The following is a 13,922-nucleotide window of genomic DNA, read 5'->3' on the forward strand; positions in this document are numbered from 1 at the left end:
ATAGTGTACATACATATATAGTGTATATATCTCTGTATAGCAGAAATATATAGTAGATATAATATAAATATATAGTCCACATATATAGTATATATATATACACATCTCTGTATATTATAAATATATACAATACATACATCTATAGTATAGCAGAAATATATAGTATATATGGTATAATATACATCTCTGTATAGTATAAATATAATATATAAATATATAGTATACATACATATATAGTGTATATATCTCTGTATAGCAGAAATATATAGTATATATAATCTATATATAATATAAATATATAGTCTACATATATAGTATATATTTACACATCTCTGTATATTATAAATATATACAATACATACATCTATAGTATAGCAGAAATATATAGTATATATAGTATAATATACATCTCTGTATAGTATAATATATTCTATATAGAATCTAATATAAAATACAGTCTATATACCTATATAGCAAATACACATCTTAGTATAGTATAAATATATAGTCTATATACTATCTATCCATAAGTATATAGTATGGTATATGGTATATATATGGTATATAGATCTAGATCTAGATGTAGATAGTATAAATATTTATGGTAAATACACATCTATAATATAGCACAATATAATACATATCTATATCTATGTATAGCATAATATACACCTCTGTATAGTATAAATATATGGTATATACACACATCTATGTAAAGTATAAATGTATATAATATATAGCATAGACATATATACATCTACATATAGTATACTTGCATGCTCATCTAGAATATAGATAGTTTCTGCACACACATCTCTATATAGTATAAACATATGGAGAACGCACACACCTATATATATAGTATGTGTATGTGCATACTATGTCTGTATATTTTTAAAAATTGTTTTCTCATTCGCTCCCTCATTAGAATATGCTCTCTTTGAGGGTAAGAACTGGATTTGTCCTTCTTTGGACCCAAATGTTCAGCACGAAGCAGACACCCAATAAAATATTAAAGAAATTAAATTATTAATTTATATATATATATAATATAAATATGTATATATATATATATAAATAATAATTAAAGAAAATAAATTAAATTAAAGAAATTAAAAAGAAATTAAAGAAAAATATTAAAGAAATGTTTTCTGCCTGCCTGCCTGCCTGGGCTCTCTTCAATTAATTCCTTCTTTCTTAACAAAGCAAGCCCTGGTCCTTCTTCAAACCCTGTCAAGCCATCAGAACAGAGCAGAAGTCCTTCTTAAACCCTCAGAGGCAGTACAGACAGCAAGCTCCCTTTTACAGTTCACTCTTTAGAAACTGGTTCTGAAGAACACGCATGTCTAATCACCCCACATTTGCTTACTTTTTTCATTCCATCAACAAATTCTTCCCTGGAGATCTTCTGGTGTTCCCAGTCTCCCTTGGCGAACAATTCGAAGACTTTCACCTTGTGTTTTAAAAGATGGTTATACAGGATCTCCAGAGCCAGGGGTTCAGGCAGTCTGATTAAGGGAATACATTTGCGTACGCGCCGGACAGGTTTCTGTTGAAAGACAAGACAAAGGAATGAAGGGCTTCTTCTGGGTCAGTGGCTGTTCTTGCAGAGTCAAAGGCCAGTGGAATGTATCTCTTGACCCACTAGGAGGTATCAGAGATGAACTGAGCAAGGGCTCTGAGAGGACATCCATGGGAATTTCTGAATCCTCATTCTGATTGGAAGCCTCAGGGCCCATAAGGAAATCTGCCTGGCTTTCAGTCATTTGACTTTTCTACTTCTGATATGCTAGTGGGGCAGCCCTCTCATTGTCACTTGCCAAGCCATGCAAGCTTCTTGCTCCTGTGTCTTTCCTCACACTCTTTCCCATCCATAGATGTCCTTTCTCCCCCACTTACTCTTGCCTGTCTGTCCAAGATCTTGCTCATCATCAAAGCTTGTTTAGAGCAATGTTTTGTATAAATACAGGCTGGGCAGCTCCCTCCAGCAAATCAGATGACAATGATTTAAATCTTAGGGCATTACCTGAGGTAAAGAGAAGTTTATGAAGCTCAATATAATATAACTAGTAAATGTCAAAGGCAGGAATTGAACCCAGGACTTTCTTATGCTAAGCCCAGTATTCCCTCCACTATGCCAAGCTGTTTCATGGTATTTTGTATAAATTAAAAAATGAAAGTACTCTTCTGATCAAATGAAAAAAGAATTATGTTTCTTCCAGGCTTCTAGGCTATCCCCAGTCACCTGTCACACCATGGTAGAAGCCTTGAGGTATATACTGGGAGGCAGCTGGGTAGCTTAGTGGATTGAGAGCCTGGCCTAGAGATGGGAGGTCCTGAGTTCAAATTTGGCCTCAGTCACTTCCTAGCTGTGTGACCCTGGGTAAGTCACGTAACCTCCATTGCCTACCCCTTACCATTCTTCTGCTTTGGAATCAATACATAGTATTGATTCTAAGATGGAAGGGTTTATAAAAATAAACTAAAAAAAAAAAAGAGGTATGTACTGGAAGGAGGGCATAGTTCAAAGGCACTGGCCTCGTTCAGAGACTTGTTCTTGACTTCTAGAACCCAGCTGGTCACTGATTACAAATTCTCACTGCCTTAGTTTTCAAAGGAAATAATCTTTCCTGTTTTACCCTTCTATATACGGTCACTGGAGAATCAAATGACATAATGAGTGAGAAAATTTTCCTCTGGAAAATGGAGTTACTTACCATGGTTTCAGAAGGAACAATCTTAGCTGCTCGTTGGGCAGCCAGCTCATTTTCTTTGTCACTGTTAATCTTCCTTAAGATTCGATTCTCTAAATTTGTCAAGCCGGGCTTGCCATTCACCCACTTATCCAGGTTCATAAAATGGTCCAGCTCTGTGTTTATCTTTAGCCTCTGGGCCAACCATGAATGTACCTCATCTCCGTCCTCTGATGACTTTTCTTCCTTGACACATGGTTGCCAAGGACCTCCTCCTCCTTTGCTGAATTGGGATGAAGGATCCACTTCGAGAAAGGGACTAGTTTTGTTGCTAATATATTCCTCCATGGAGGGTGCAATGATGATACGGTGGCGGCAATTGGGCATTTTAAAGCCTTGCTTCTTCTGTTCTTTGAAATGATGGAACCAAGTTGAGCGCATCTGAGTTACTTCTTTCTGTGATGGTTTACACATCTTCAGAGAAACAATTCATTGTTCTTTGAAATTGGCAAAACCTTGGGAAAAGATGGCAGTCAAAGATCATAATGTTCACTCAAGAGATTGAACTGCATAAGCAATTATTAAGTACCTACTGTTGTCAGAGGTTGATATCTCTGGGTCTATCTTAGATAAAGATCTGAGAGCCCTCCTCAGAGGTCAAATTCTCAGGGTCTGCCTGAGAACAGGTCCAAGTAGCCTTACCTCCACCTTCTTTTAGTTTCCCATAACAAGATTGCTCACCATTCCATGAACCCCAGATGATTCTTAGAACCATTATCTTGCCCCAACCATTATCCTACCAGCTGCACTATCTACATTCTTGTTACACTTTCCCATGGACCTTTCTCATGGACCATTGTTTGTAATTCCTATGGTTTTTACCTTTAAAAGATCTACCAGTCTTCAATAAACTTGAACCCTTTGCCACCAGCAATGGGTCCCTTCTGACCCCACTCTGTGATTGTGACTGTGATTCTTATCTTTTCCCTCACCCTTATCTTCAGGTGAGGGTCTTCTTCTACCTTTGCATTTCCTCTTACTATTTTCCCCATTCCTCCCTGGTCCCAACCCTGCCTCTCTTTGGGGGCATTAACATACTGTGTGTCAAGCACCAGGAATACAAAGAGGTAAAAGGCAGCACCTGCCCTACAGGAGCTTAAAATCTCCTGGGGAGACAACACAAGAACAAATATAGACAAAACAATGATATAGATACCGGACAAATAGAAAATAGTTAAAAGAGGGAAAGTGTTAGAATTAAGAAGGGTTAGGAAAGGCTTCCTGTGGAAAGTGGGATTTTAGTTCAACTTAAAGGAAGTCAGGTAGATCAATATTTGGAAAAGAGGAGGGAGAGAACTCAGGCATAGGGGACAGCTGGAAAAAATGTCCAGAGTTGAGAGGTGAAGTGCCTTGTTCCTGGGATATTCAGGAAGTCAATGTCATTGGATGGGGTGTCAGGAGGTATAAGAAGCCTGGAAAAGGTAGGAGGAAGCTAGGTAATATAGAGCTTTGAGTGCCAAACAGAGTATTTCATATTTGCCACAGAAGGCAATAGGAAGTCACTGGAGTTATTGAATAGGGTGTGTGGCATGATCAGCCTCAGCTTTAGGAAAATCACTTTAGTAACTGAATGGAGAATGGATTGGAGTTGGGAGACTTGAGGCAGGCTGACCTACCAGCAGCTATTGCAACGATACAGGCACGAGGTGATGAGAGCTTGTAACAAGAGAGTAGCAGTGTCAGAGGAGAGAAGAGGCATATCTGAGAGATAATTCCCAGATGCAATCAATAGACCTCAGTAATGGCTTGGATATGGGGGTGCTGAGAGATATGACTCCTAGAGGCTGTGAGCCTGATGAACTGGAAGGATGGCATTGCCTCTATTGTAATAGGGAAGATAATATCAAATAAAAAAATAAATTGCAGTCTTCTCAAAATTTTTTTTTAAATATAGAAGGTAGGAGGGGGAAAGGTCATGCATTTGGTTTTGAGCAAGCTGAGTTTAAAGGGTCTTCGGGACATCCAGTGTTCCAAGGCTGATCCAAGATTGGAGATCAGCAGGAAAAGTTAGATTTGAGAATCATCAGTAAAAAGATGGTTATTAAATTCATGGAAGCTGCTGAGATCATCAAGTTTAGTATTACTGAGGGACAAGAGAAGAGGACCCAGGATTGAATCAGGAGAGACACTGACAGTGTGGGTTTTTAAATTAATATACAATAACTAAGTATTATATTTTATAAAGTCTTCATAACTAAAGTAAAAGAACTAACTGATCCCAGTCCAGTTGGGAGAGAAAAGTGAGAGGGAGGAGTCACATCAAACTTAAATACAATCATGGAAATGCCAGGACACTGGAAAAGGATTCTAGGTAATACAGAAAGGAATTTTGGGTAATGTAGTTTTTAGGGGTTCAGGAATTTCCAACTATACAACAGTCAAAAGGCGTAAGTTGGAAGACTTCATCTAAAACCCCCAGGAGTCAAATAGAACATAGAGAAAGCCTGGTCTTGTCCTGCCAGGGCTGACAGTCAAATAAAGTAACACAGAGGAGAATGGGAAATCAGGAGACCCTAATTTTCATTTCAGTTTTGCCATTGACTTGCTCAGTGCCTTCATCTTAAAATGGAGATTCAATAGTATTCGATATTATGACATGTTTCTTAAGCATCTGCAATTTGGAAGATACAAAGCCTGGTACTTCCAGAGATAGAGGGGTAACTAAGGCATGGTCCCTGCCTCAGGAAGTGTTCAATTTAGATGAAGGAAATAGAATATATGTGCGAAAATAATGATAATTCAAGTAAGACTGTGATCAGCAAATGAGATAAAACTATATAAAACACTTTGAAAACCTTAAGGTGCTTATAAATGCCAGGCATTCTTTTATTATTAGTCTATAGTGCTCAGATCTCCAGTATGGTGATAACTTCATTCATTGACCCACTTCACATTAGCTGAGTTCCAGCAATGTTTCTAGACCAACTGAATGTTGGCTATACATGTATAGCCCAGTGGGATTGTTTCTTGGCTCTGGGAATGGGGAGGGAAAGAACATGAATCATGTAACCATGGAAAAATACTTAAAAATAAATAAATAATTTTTAAAATGTTTCTAGACCAATATAGGAGTGTGCTGGCAAATGTTTAACACCGTGGCTGGGGGGGAAATGGGTATACGTTGGCACACCCAATTTTAAATTTAATCTCCATTTTCTCAAGTCTAGATAATCAACAAGCTAATAAATCAAGGCCTCATTAGCAGAGATTGCTGATTTCCAAGGTATAAATGCTCACCCTGAAAGCTTTAGAGTTGGTTCCAGAACATGCCTGCCTTGAAATGAGCACTGGGTTTAGAGTCAAAGGACTGGAGTTTATATTCTTCCTTTAGAGGATGCTTTATTGCCCTTCTGACTCTGGACAAATTGTTCAACCTCTTTGAGTCTCAGTATTCTTAAGTATTGAATTAGAGTGCTAGAATAGGTGGCTTCTAAAGTGAGTCAATCAATAAACATCACTGTCTATTATTTATTATGTTTATTGTTTGTTTCTGAGGTTTCCCCCAGTTCTGGTTCTAAGGTTCTGTTGCTGAGTGCTTAAGAGGAAGACAAAGAGTTATTAGACCATAGGCTATGGAAAAGTACTTTCAGTTGGAGGGAATCAAGAAAGGCTGAATAGAAGAGATGCCATTTGAGATAGGTCATTGAAGAATGGAGAGGGATGGGGGTGCAGCGAAGTGACTCAGTTGATAGAGAGTCAGGTCTGGAGATGAGAGGTTCTGTGTTCAAGTCTGCCCTTAGACACTTCCTAGTTGTGACCTTGAGCATGTCACTTAGCCTCAATGTCTTAGCCCTTACCACTCCAATACTTGGTATAAATTCTAAGACAGAAAGTAAGGATTAAAAAAAAAGGAATAGGTAGGATGTGAAAAGGTCAAGATAGAAGTAATGGTGGATACTAATTCTAATGCCCACTTCATAAAGGTGCTATGAAAATGAGATGACAAAATATTGGTGAAAATGCTACACAAATGTAAGAATTTATAGTAATTATTCATATTCTTGCCATCACCATTATAATCATTCAGTTATCAAATAGGCAAAAGGGGCCTTCCTGGCATTTTTTTCCCCCTTAAGGACCCAGAAAACAACTTATGAAGATGCTTGGAGGTTTTTAGAATGAATGAATTCTGGGTCAGCTAGGTGGCCCAGTGGAAAGTTTCTGGACTTGGAGTCAAGAAGACTTGAATTCAAATCCAGTCTCAAATCACTTACAAGCTATGTGACCCTGGGCAAGTCACTTAAAATCTGTTTGCTTAAAAAAAAAAAAAAAACTTCCCTGCTGAAGTCATCATGATGACTACAAAAAAGCAGAATAACATAGGGGAAAGAGTTCTGGACTTGGAGCCAGAAACAGCTGGGGTCAAAGTCTGCTTTCGATTCTTTTGGGTTGTGGGACACTGGGAAAGCCATTTAACCCATCTCATGGGAATTTGTGAAGAGCAAACGAGAGAATGTAGATAAAATGCTAATATACACCAGTTATCATCATCATCATCATCATCATCTCTCTGCGTTAGGCTGTTGTCTCTGAAATTGAATTCTGTCACCAGCACTGAGGAATGATTCCGAGTCATAACTGAGGTAGTACAGAGTCAGTCAGTAAACTAGAACTTATTCAGTGCCCATGACAGGTCAGGTGCTGTGCTGAGAGCTTAAGGATACACAGAAAGGCGAAAAACAGTCCCTAACTCTGCAGGCGCTTGATCTGATGGGGCAGACAACACACAAACAGTGACGTACAAACAAGATATAGACAGCATAAATCTCCACAGAGGAGAGGTACTAAGCAGAAGGACTAGAAAAGTTTCTTGAAGAAAGAAAACGCTTTAGTTTGTGCTTGAAGGAACACAGGGAAGCCAGGAAACACAGAGGGAGAGGGAGAGCCTTCCAAGAATGAGGGACAGCCGCTGAAAATGCCTGTAGTCAGGAGTTGGGCATGTTCTCATGTAAGGAAGAGCCAGGAAGTCAGTGCCACTGGCTAACAAAATATGTGGAGGTGAGTGAGGTGTTAAAAGACTTAAAATGTAGGAAAGGACCAGGTTACCAAGGATTATAAAAGCCAAACAGAGGATTTTATATTTAATTCTGGAGAGAATGTCACATGTAAAATTTAACAAAAAAGTAAATTGAGGCATGTTCTCTAAGCAAGACAACATTTATTAAAGGGGCATGCCAACTGTCAATTAATGGGTCAATGGCTTACCTCCATTTATTCCAAAGATGCCAAGCAAAAGGACAGCTCCTCTTTTATAAGTTTGGGGGAGTACAGAACAAAGAATAGAATAAGGTGGATGATATGGGACTGAGGACAAAGTGGTGGCACAGGGAACAAATATGATTGGTTGGAAGTTTGGTAACAAAGGCTAGCAAAGATCCCCCCTTCTTCTCTCCTAAGACTAAGAAGCGCTCCTTGTTTGAGGACAGGTTCTAGATAATTTAGAACTTTGGACAGCAAATCAAACAACCTTGAAGGAGAGCTTGGTGGTGTAAAGATATTGAACTTGACTCTCTTGTGTTCACACACATCCTCCAGGTTCAGCTAAATTTCTTGAGGCAAGAATAGATGGCTAATATTAGCAGGAGAGCTGAATTTAATTTATTTATTTATTTTATTTTATTTTATTTTTTGAGAGCTGAATTTATAAACGTAACCCATTACAGACCACCGGGATCTTTGAATTAAGTTCAGAGACAAAAAGCCATGACTTAAGCAGTTACAGGACAAAAAGCAAAGCAATCAATTATAACTAAGATCTAGAAATAAATGATACAGGATCAATTCAACTCAGTCTTCTCAATGGTAAGCCACTAGAGTTTATTGAATGGTGTGTGTGTGTGTGTGTGTGTGTGTGTGTGTGTGTGTGTGTGTGTGACATGGTCAGATCTACATTTTAGGAACAGTGAAAAGACTGCTGAAGCAAGAGTCAGAAGGCCTGCCCCCAAATAAGAAAGAATTTAGGAACAATTAGAGGTATCCAAAAACGGAATGTCCAGCCTTTTGAGGTAGAGTTTGAGGTTGTGTTTCTTGTCCCTGAAGATGTTCAGGTAAAGACTAGAAGCCTTTATCAGCAGGTACACCATAGAGGAGATTCATTTTTCAGATGGGGGAAACAGGGCCGGATTCAATGACCTCTGTGACTCTTGCCAGCTTTGTGATTCTATAATTCACTTGGTCCTACTAATAACCTCATCCGGTAGGGACTATTATTTCCTCATTTTAGAGAGGAGGAAACAGAAGCCCACAGAGGTAATGCCACACTACTTGCAAATGCGTGAGGTGGTATTTGAACCTGATGTCAATTTCAGTGCTATCCATTTCACCAAGATGGCTCTCAAAATGTGCACAGATAAGTAAATAGAAGGTAAGGAAGAAGGGAGGAGAGTCCTAAGGACCTGAGGAAGAGGCCATCAAGGAAGAGACAGCATCTGAGTTGAGCCTTGAAGGAAGCTAAAGAAGAGGAGGTGAGAAAGGAAGGTGGAAGAGAGAGAGAGAGAGCCTGTTTGTGAAAATGCCAGGAAGCCAAACATAGCAGGACACAGTGGCTTTCATTTTTATTTTAAGTTAAAATTTAAGGGGCAGCTGGGAGGCTCAGTGGATAGACAGTCAGGCCTAGAGATGGGAGGTCCTAGGTTCAAATTTGACTTCAGCTACTTCTTAGCTGCATGATCCCAGGCAAGTTACTTAACCCCCATTGCCCATAACCCTTACCATTCTTCTGCCTTGGAACCAATACACAGTAGTAATTCTAAGATGGAAGGTAAGGGTTTAAAATAAATTTTCATTATAAATCTAACACTGAATATCAAGAAAAACAATCCAACTTTCCATTTGCATGCAAATTAATCCATTTTTAATGCATAAAAGTTCACATGCCTTTTGAATTCTTCCCTCTAACTCCTGATCAGGATTTTATCCAATCTCATTCCCATTTCCTAACTTATGATTGTAGTTATTATGGATTTCATTCCAGTTTGTATGTGTATGCTTTGTTGTAGTTTTAACTTTATTTCATAAAAGATTTTCCTGATGCTTTTTAAAAAAATTTGTCATATTATGATCTATGTACATGTCTTCTCTTCCCTACCAGATTTTAAGGCCCTTGAAGGCAGGGGCTTAAAAAAAGGGGGGGGGGACAACTTTGTTTAAAGATAGCCTGCAAAATTGTTGTCCTTAATAAAGGTTTATTGAGTGTTGCTGAATGAAATAAAACTGTGTGGTCCTTTGCCTCTCAGTGAATTGGACATGGACTGCCTTAAAGCATCACCTGATGAATGAAATCAGACTCTCTGTCTCTCTCTCTCCATCTCTGTTTCTGTCTTTCTTCCTCTCTCTCTAGGCAGAAGAGTGGTAAGGGCTAGGCAGCTGGGGTTAAATCACTTGCCCAGAGTCAAATAGCTAGGAAGTATCTGAGATTAAATTTGAACCCAGGACCTCCCATTTTCAAGCCTGGTGCTCTTCATTGAACTAATTAGTTGTTCCCAGACTATTAAAACAAAGCCCAGGAGAGGCACTGGGTATTTCTTTTAGGAGCCTTAAAGGCACAGATAGATAATGCAGGGGCTTAATTTTCAAACACTTTTCCAGGACTCATACAACAGCTCTGCTTTCGATCTAAACAGAACCGGAGCCCACAGTCCAAATTTTGACCCAGTTTTCCAGCTGTGTGACCTTCAGCAAGTCATCTGACTTCCAGTTTCCTTCCTGAGGAAAATGGATTAAATGATCTCTGAGGTTCCTTTTAATTCTAATTATCGGTGACTTTCAAGTTAATTCTGCCTGACTGTCTAAATTTCATTGTCAACTAGTCCATCGACTATTGAAGGGAGTTGTTGGCGAATCATTTATCTTTTGAATGTTCTCTGAAAGAAGAGAATTTCAGTTTTCCCCAACGAAATCAGGAAAGCCCAGACGCTCTCCTCAACCTCAAACTATCTACCTTGCTCAGTCTCAAGGACTGGGCAACTTTTCTTTTTCTTTTTTTTTTAAACTGCTACCTAAATGTGAAAGACTTTGATACTAACAACAAGACAACATAACAATTCTAAGGAACTTTTGGAAGGAAAAGAATGTTCTCCACTTCCAGAGAAAGAACTGCTGGAGTCAGAATACAGATGAAAACATAAGATTTTTCAGTGGCTTATTTGGGTTTATGTTTGGGGGTCTTGGTTTTATAAGATCACTTCCAAAAATGAATAATATGGAAATGTTTTGTGTGCCAATACATGTATAACCCAGAAAAAAGACTCAAGGTGCATAAAAAAGAAATAAATCTGTGCTTTGAGAAACAAATAAAATAAAGGGGGATAGCATAGGCTAAGGACCATTTGGGATTTCCTATGTTTCATTAGTTGCCAGAGCCAAAGAATTCCTTAACAAGTGTCTAGGCTGTTGCTGCCAATTTATTTGTAAGAATAATTTATTCCTGAGTCTGTTCTTAAGAACTTTCCAGTATATTAGAATCTGCTAAAGATTCCACTTTGGTGGCATAGCCTTGGAGAACCCAGGGACATGTCCTTGACACAATGAGGCCCCAGAGTGGGACAATGTGGAAGCACTGGAGTCCAATATTCAGAATCCTTAAAATCTACTTAACGTCTGTAGTCTTTCCTTTGGAAGTTTTGATATAATGGATCTAAAATCAGAAAAACTGAACTGGATTCTGGGTTCAAATCTCAGCCCTAATATCCTGAGAGGCAGCATGGAATAGGAATAGAATACTATGCTTGAAGATAAGAAGACTTGGGTTCAAAATTGTGCTTTAGAGTTCCTGGCTACAAGGATGATATTAGAAAATAAGTATGTTTTATTAGTTTAGAGATAGAAGTAGAGTTACTGGCTAAATGACCCTGGGCAAGTCACTTTCTAAGCTTTAGTTTCACAAGGTTAGTCAAATGAGATAATGCATTTTGTACTTTTTAAAGTGCTATATGAAAGTTAGCCATTATTTTTATTATTAATTGTATAATAGTATAGTATATATTATATATATAATATATAGTATATATAATAGTATATATAATATATAGTATATATAATAGTATAGTATATATAATATATAATAGTATAGTAAATTATTATATTTCATATAGTATTAATGATATGATCAATTATTATTAATTAATGATTAATTATTATTATTATTAATCTTGGCAAGTCACAGTTCTCTGTTATTCATTTTCCTCATCAATAAAACAGGGGAAGGGCAGGCAGAGATGTTAAGTAGAAATAAACCTCCATGTCACAATTCTGGCTTAAAATCAATACTGTGTATTGGTTCTAAGACAGGAGAATGGTAAGAGCTAGGCAATGGGGGTTCAGAGACTTGCCAGGATCCCACAGCGGGGAAGTGTCTGAGGCCACATTTGAACCCAGGACATCCTGTCTGCTCCCAGCTGAGCACCTTTTCTAAGAACACAGTTACAGACTGGATCAGCCTTCAGTCTGAGAATTAGTTCGACGAGCCCTTGGAGAGACAGATAATGAGTCGCACGCGCATCCCAAATCATTTCATCCATAAGGAAGAAGCAGGTTCAGAGAGGGGCGACGCCTTGCGCCAGGTCACAGCGACATAGCCGGGACTTAGAACCTCAAACTCCCGTTCTCCAGACCAGTGGTTGCTTTAATAGCTGGCTGCATCTGACCCAAGAAGTGGGGGTGCGGGGGAAGGCGGGGAGCGGGGGCGGCGGGGACGCTACAGGTGCGGAGTCTTACCTAACACCACGGGTGTGGGTCCTTTGTGTTGTGGCCAGTCGCCCGAAGGGGGGCTGACGGCTGTGGGAAATGGTTGAAGGGGAATAGGAAGTAAATCTGGGATCGGGGCGTTTAGGGACCACAAATGAAGCTTTAAGTTAAGGGAGGCTACGGCCGACTGGTCGACCTGTCGCGCTTTTTTTTTCACCGAACTACTACGGGAGGCAGCAAAATTGGATGCCATGACTACGATTTTGCGGGAGGGCAGAGTTAGAACCTTGGGGTTCCTCAAAGTCAACTACGTAGTGGCCGCAGCTGCCACTGTGGATAGCTGCCTACCTTGGGGGTAAAAGGAGGGGTGCCGTGAAGCCTTCGTCAAATCTAATGATTCATATCCTCTTGGTTTCTCGTTCTTCAGGCTCTCTCGAAGAGAAAGCCAGGCTTGTCTTACTCCCTTGGCCAGAAAGAAAGCAAAGGCCGGGACTCAAGGGGGATAGTCAATTCCCGGCAATGGCATTTGTTTTGTTCAAACATTGATCATGGTCAGGGAGTTTTGTTAGGTGCTGCCGGTGATACAAACCTCACGTAATAATAGTAACTTAGGTGGCGCCATGGATAGAGCACCAGGCCTGGAGTCAGGAAGATCTGAGTTCAAGTTCAACCTCAGACATTGCCTAGCTGTGGGACAGTGGGGAAGTCATATAACCCCTGTTTGCCTTTTCTGTAAAATGGGGACACACTGGAGAAGGAAGTGGCAAACCACTCGGCATCTTGGCTGAGAAACCCCCCTGGACAAAGTCTATGAAGTCAAACAGAACTGAATGACAACTTTATACTTCCCCCATCCAGTCTCATTGTGTCTTTTATCTTGCTCCTAAATCAAGTTTTTGTGCATTAGTTTTTTTGTTTGTTTGTATACATGTGTGTTTTATTTCCCTTTTAGGCTACAAACTCCTCGAGGGCTAGGGTGGAATGCTATGGGTTCTTTCTTCTTCCTCTTGCTACCATACTCTTCACAGATTGTTTTTTGAGTCCATAATACCATCTTAAATGCCACAAAATTCTGGCCAGTTCAGAGTTGGCCCAGGACTGACCCTAAGAGATCTGAGCAAATATTCTAGTCAGAAGTCTGACTTACACTGTAATGTGAAAATGGGTACTTTGATGTAGATTTTAAAAAATCATTAAATTAATTAATTTAGAATATTTTTTCATGGATCCATGATTCATGTTCTTTCCCTCCCCTCCTGGAGCCAAGAAGCAATTCCACTGGGTTTTACATATATCATTGATTTGATGTAGATTCTGCTTGGTGATCAGGGATCTTGGGAAGATAAGATCACAAGACAAATGGAGGGGGAAAGTTGGTTGAATAAATCAGCAAAGTCACTCCATTCCACTTTAAGTGGTAAGGCATTGCACGCCTCTAAGAGGTGAGAATTAACTAATCAAACTAACACTAGATTTAGTGCAAGA

At 39.2% G+C, this 13,922-nt stretch overlaps 1 protein-coding gene across 3 annotated transcripts in view; it reads right to left on the reverse strand.

The window, feature by feature from the left end:
* The window catches only part of RPL32 (ribosomal protein L32), a 34,345-nt gene extending 21,357 nt beyond the window's left edge, over positions 1 to 12,988 (reverse strand). The window contains exons 1-3 of one of the 3 annotated variants that reach the window (XM_056804684.1): positions 12,786 to 12,966; positions 2,718 to 3,208; positions 1,370 to 1,549 (exon numbers count right to left, since the gene is read on the reverse strand). In XM_056804684.1, coding sequence (XP_056660662.1) covers positions 1,370 to 1,549; positions 2,718 to 3,167 — 630 coding nt within the window. In that variant the 5' untranslated portion in view covers positions 3,168 to 3,208; positions 12,786 to 12,966. Of the gene's footprint in view, positions 1 to 1,369; positions 1,550 to 2,717; positions 3,209 to 12,785 lie in introns of all 3 variants that reach the window. The other 2 variants (XM_056804685.1, XM_007500252.3) reach the window with 2 other exon arrangements.
* Between the last annotated feature and the right edge of the window lie 934 nt (positions 12,989 to 13,922).

The sequence above is a fragment of the Monodelphis domestica genome, chromosome 7 (assembly GCF_027887165.1).
Source record: "Monodelphis domestica isolate mMonDom1 chromosome 7, mMonDom1.pri, whole genome shotgun sequence".
Classification (NCBI taxonomy): domain Eukaryota; kingdom Metazoa; phylum Chordata; class Mammalia; order Didelphimorphia; family Didelphidae; genus Monodelphis; species Monodelphis domestica.